The 5,013-nt window shown below is 43.1% G+C and overlaps 1 protein-coding gene across 1 annotated transcript in view; it reads left to right on the forward strand.

Annotated features, from left to right (window-relative positions):
* The window catches only part of LOC107757314 (SID1 transmembrane family member 2-like), a 17,010-nt gene extending 13,679 nt beyond the window's left edge, over positions 1 to 3,331 (forward strand). The window contains 9 exon segments of the mRNA XM_016574755.1: positions 423 to 546; positions 651 to 768; positions 1,170 to 1,306; positions 1,494 to 1,610; positions 1,612 to 1,763; positions 1,865 to 1,970; positions 2,161 to 2,271; positions 2,617 to 2,730; positions 2,812 to 3,331. Coding sequence (XP_016430241.1) covers positions 423 to 546; positions 651 to 768; positions 1,170 to 1,306; positions 1,494 to 1,610; positions 1,612 to 1,763; positions 1,865 to 1,970; positions 2,161 to 2,271; positions 2,617 to 2,730; positions 2,812 to 2,874 — 1,042 coding nt within the window. The 3' untranslated portion in view covers positions 2,875 to 3,331.
* Positions 3,332 to 5,013: the final 1,682 nt, after the last annotated feature.

The following is a 5,013-nucleotide window of genomic DNA, read 5'->3' on the forward strand; positions in this document are numbered from 1 at the left end:
GAGTGTGTGTGTGAGAGAGAGAGAGAGAGAGTGAGTGTGTGTGAGAGAGAGTGTGTGAGAGAGAGAGTGTGTGTGTGTGAGAGAGAGAGAGTGTGTGTGTGTGTGTGTGTGCGCACGAGAGTGTGAGTGTGTGTACATTCATCAGACATTTTGGAAGTAATTAGTGGACACAAAACTGTCTAAATGCATAAAGCCTTTTCTCATCAAGGATGAAAACTATAAAGTTTAAAAAATTAGAGTGAGAATAGCAGAGTCCAGACCATAAGAAGAATAATATTGTTGGAATTTTTTACTGCTGATGAACAGTAAAACCTTTGACAGCTAATCAGAATCCAACTTCAAAGAGCTCAAGCATTTAAAGTGGCAGACAAAAAACTGCGAGTAAAGATCTGCAGTAAATGTGAGTGTCGTGATGTGTTCAGCTCCTTCAATAACATCCTGAGTAACCTGGGTTATGTGCTGCTGGGGCTGCTGTTCCTGCTCATCATCCTACAGAGGGACATCCTTCATAAACGCGCGCTCGAGCGCAACGAGAGCACAGCTATGGTGAGAAGCAGAGAGCATCGCATCTGTCTGACCCACTGACTGTCCACTCTCTTCACTTCAGACACCTGAATCAGGCTGTGTTTTAATCAGCTGTTTGTCTTCAGGAGTGTGGCATTCCCAAGCACTTCGGCCTGTATTACGCCATGGGCACTGCTCTGATGATGGAGGGGCTACTCAGCGCCTGCTACCACGTCTGTCCGAACTACACCAACTTCCAGTTCGGTGAGTGTGATGATGTTCATGTACCGCAGGGATTGTGACCTACATCGGATACATCAGACATATAACGGATTATCAAAAAAGAGGAAGTGCAGGGCGGGACGTGGTTGAGTGCATCAGTTGTTGATTGGATGTTGAGATGCAGGCCTGATGGGCGGAGCTTAAGAGCACTGACTGACTGGAATAGTCCTGCATATGTCACTAAAGAGAAGACTGATGATCAGTTATGAATCACGAGGTCAAAACATTTAAATGGTAGTAATTGTAACAGATCAGTAACATGAATTTAGAAAACAGAGAGGGTGAATTTTCATGTCGACTTTAACTTAAGTAAATATTTTAGCTTATAATAAAGTTTGGGAATCCCTGATCTCATTTATCGAATGTGTGTTTGTGTGTTTCAGACACGTCCTTCATGTATATGATTGCTGGACTGTGTATGTTGAAGCTGTATCAGAAGAGACACCCAGACATCAACGCCAGCGCGTACTCCGCTTACGCTTGTCTGGCTGCTGTCATATTCTTCTCTGTGCTGGGAGTGGTGAGAAACACACACACACACACAAACACACACACACATCTGTATCCAAGTGTTTAAGCTCATAAATCAGCCAAATCATGTGAGGGCTGGTTTATCATTAAACTGATAGAAAAACCAGAATTGTTTCTGATATGAGTCAAACCTCTCTCTCTCTGTGTGTGTGTGTGTGTGTGTGTGTGTGTGTCAGGTGTTTGGTAAGGGTAACACAGCGTTCTGGATCGTTTTCTCTGTCATACACATACTGGCCACACTGCTGCTGAGCACACAGCTCTACTACATGGGCCGCTGGAGACTCGGTGAGTCACACACACACTCACACTCAAACACTCACATATCTGACATATTTCACACACACACACAGCTGTCGCAGTGAAACTGTCTGTCTGACGTGTGTGTGTGTGTGTCTGTAGGATCGGATGGTTCTGCTGGTGATGGGAAACATTGTGAACTGGTCACTGTGAGTAACGCTGATCATCATCATCATCTCACATCTCTCTCAATCACATGATATGAGCACACACATGACCTGTATGTGTGTGTGTGTGTGTGTGTGTTCAGGGCGGCGTACGGCCTCATCAAACGACCCAACGACTTCGCCTCGTACCTGCTGGCCATCGCCATCTGTAACCTGCTGCTCTATTTCGCCTTTTACATCATAATGAAGGTGCCGCTCTCATTATGACATCATTATACTACTTCCTGTGGTCCTGACGTGTTCCCGCAGGGTTCTTCAGATCCGGCCCTGACTGACGGTGGCCCTCGAGGGCCGGATCTGAAGAACTGTCCTGTGGTGTCTGTGTTTAACTCATTCAGATGTTTATTTTTGACCCAATTCGATCGATGTGTGTGTGCAGCTGCGCAGCGGTGAGCGAATCCAGTGTCTGGCTCTGGTGTGTATTCTCTTCACCGCTGTGGTCTGGGGTTTTGCTCTGTTCTTCTTCTTTCAGGGTCTCAGTACATGGCAGGTGGGTCACACACACACACTTTACCCCTTTTTGCCCCTAAATCTTATTTGTCATATATACATAAAAATGTGGGGTTAGAAATTACTATTTTTATTCATCAGTGACGCATTAAATTGATCAAAAGTGAGAGTAGAGACATTGATAATGTTAATAATAATAACAGATTTTCCAAAAGCAGTCAGACACCTGAGGTGGTGTTTTATAGGGAATATAGTCACTGCGCTGTGTTTCGTCACCCTGTATTCACAAGCTCAACTTCTCATTGGTTAAATAAAGTCACTAAGCGGCGGGTCAGTAACTGTGTTACCTGTATGCAGTGATGTTGACCAAACTGTGTCTCACCAGAAAACTCCAGCGGAGTCTCGCGAGCACAACCGTGAGTGTATCCTGCTCTCCTTCTTTGACGATCACGACATCTGGCACTTCCTGTCCTCCATCGCCATGTTCGGATCCTTCCTGGTGAGTCCAGAACATCAGTCAGACTCAAAGAGAACTGAAAATCATCATGTCAGCTAAACACCTGTCTGTCTGTGGTCTCAGGTTCTGCTCACGATGGACGACGACCTCGACACGGTTCAACGAGACAAAATCTACGTCTTCTGATGGACCGATACTAGCCAATCACAGAGCAGCACCGGGGGTGTCGGCCAATGAGAGGCCTCGCTACCTGAATATGTTTACCTGCCAGTCAGAGACGGTGTGGGAGGAGCCTCGTACGAGAGCTAATGCTGATAGGACAGTGAATGTGCCAGTCAAACTGCCAGAGCTCCTCCCCTCATTATGTTAATCGCTTCAGACCTGCCCTCCAAATCTCAATGCATTTTTGTACCGGGGGAGTTTCTCTGTTCTCTGCGTTTGTGTCCGTCTGTGGCCTTCTGTGTCTGTGGTTTTGGACCGTGTGGTTCTGACTGTAATCCGAGCCGAGCTGCTTCACTCATCTAAAGATGATTCTGATCTGAGAAAATCAATTTTGCACTGTCTTAAAAATACAGATTGTGTTTTTACAGAGTACAAATGAAATGATTACTGAATAAATACTTTTTACGGTTGTTTTCGGGCGTGTAAATCTGTTGTGCTTTATGATGACCGTGGACAGGAAACTGATTTACGAAACAATCCGATTGAGAGGGTGCTGTAGACCTGAGATAACCCCATCAACAGGACAAAATAAGCATGTAAAAGCTTGAATCCGACGACTTTTTCAATAAGTTTCAAAAATACCGCAGTGTCGTGATGCACGTTTACATGCATTTTAAGTGTGTTTATTTATTTGTTTATTGCATATGTTTATTTACATCTCAGGAACAGACAGTGGATGAGGCTGAATATTTACTAAAAAGCTCTTCTGACATCTGTCAGTTTAGGTATGCTGTCAAGGCAAAAACTACAATTACACTCGCGGTAGCTTTGTTTCTGAACGCGGCGACTGACGCTCTGCGCATGCGCTGAATGCAATATTTAGGGTTCATATGAACAACTTTGCTGTATCTGAACTCGGACTGGATTCATTCAGATCGACCAAAATTAGTGCATGTAAACAAACCTGCTGATGAACGCTTTTTTCCTAAATACTTGAGACAGATGTAGAGTTTTCATAAAACCATATTTTAAAAATATATTTCAGAAAGGTTGATGCGACGTTCTCACGTTTTAACCTCGTGACCACATTCAACCCGTTACAAATGTGTGTCGTCCACAAAAACATTCTGCCATGTAACGTTAGCCTCCGTGTTTAAATCAAACTGATGATCAATCACACAAAACATCATTAGTGAGGGAAACGGAGATGGCTAGCGATCAAATATGAGCACCTGTGTTGTCTTTTTATATTCATGCATAATTCCGTTATGAATTCAACACTTTTATTCATGTAAATCTTTAACAGACGTATTATGGGTTTTATCATGTGACTGTTAGAAGGTTAATTTATATAGTTTGTGGTGAAGAGAAGCTTACCTCAGAAGCTCCGGCGGATTCGCGCGCTCTGCTCCAGTCAGTTTAACGGTTTTTGTCACGTGATCCATTCAAAACGTAAAAACGGTTTAACTTTAATATAACGACAGTCATTTAGGTATTTTCAAAATGTTTAAAATTGTTTTCACTTTATATTAATTTGTGACTAAAAGGCAATTTTTATATCAAACAAACTTGTCTTTTTGATATTTCAGATATGTAAGCCGCACCTGCTTTAGTTTATTATGAGATTCTAAGTGTTTTCTCTAAGGTTTACTGCAATGAAAGCTAATGTGTCAGTTTCAGTGTGTCAGGCAAAGTTGTCTTTACACTGCTGAGTTACTGCTGTCTGCTCCAAATACAGTGTAACCGTGCGAAGCTACATGAATTAGCCAATATCTACCGTCCAAATTACATTAGAAACGACAGAAAAAAGTACACCTGCAGTATTAATTTATTAAAGTATTCAGTTCATTTATTGTTTACAAAAATATCTTACAAATGAGATCTGCACATTGCACACAGCTATAGAAATGAAAATGTAGACAAAACTGGTTTGTGAAACTGCTGCTGAGCTCATAAACAGGTCAAACACCGCAGATCTTCAGCTGTCCTGAGAAACACACGTGTGCTTGTTCAAGCTGCTTCAGTAACGAAGAACTTTAATCTGGTTGTTGTCGTCGAGGCTGAGCTGAACTAACCCACCGCCGCTGGACGCGCTTCTGAGCTCCGGGAACAGAGGACTGAGTGTGTGTGAGAGAGTGTGTGTGTGTGTGTGTGAGAGAGTGT

The sequence above is a fragment of the Sinocyclocheilus rhinocerous genome, unplaced genomic scaffold (genome assembly GCF_001515625.1).
Source record: "Sinocyclocheilus rhinocerous isolate Xijiao unplaced genomic scaffold, SAMN03320098_v1.1 scaffold3916, whole genome shotgun sequence".
NCBI lineage: Eukaryota > Metazoa > Chordata > Actinopteri > Cypriniformes > Cyprinidae > Sinocyclocheilus > Sinocyclocheilus rhinocerous.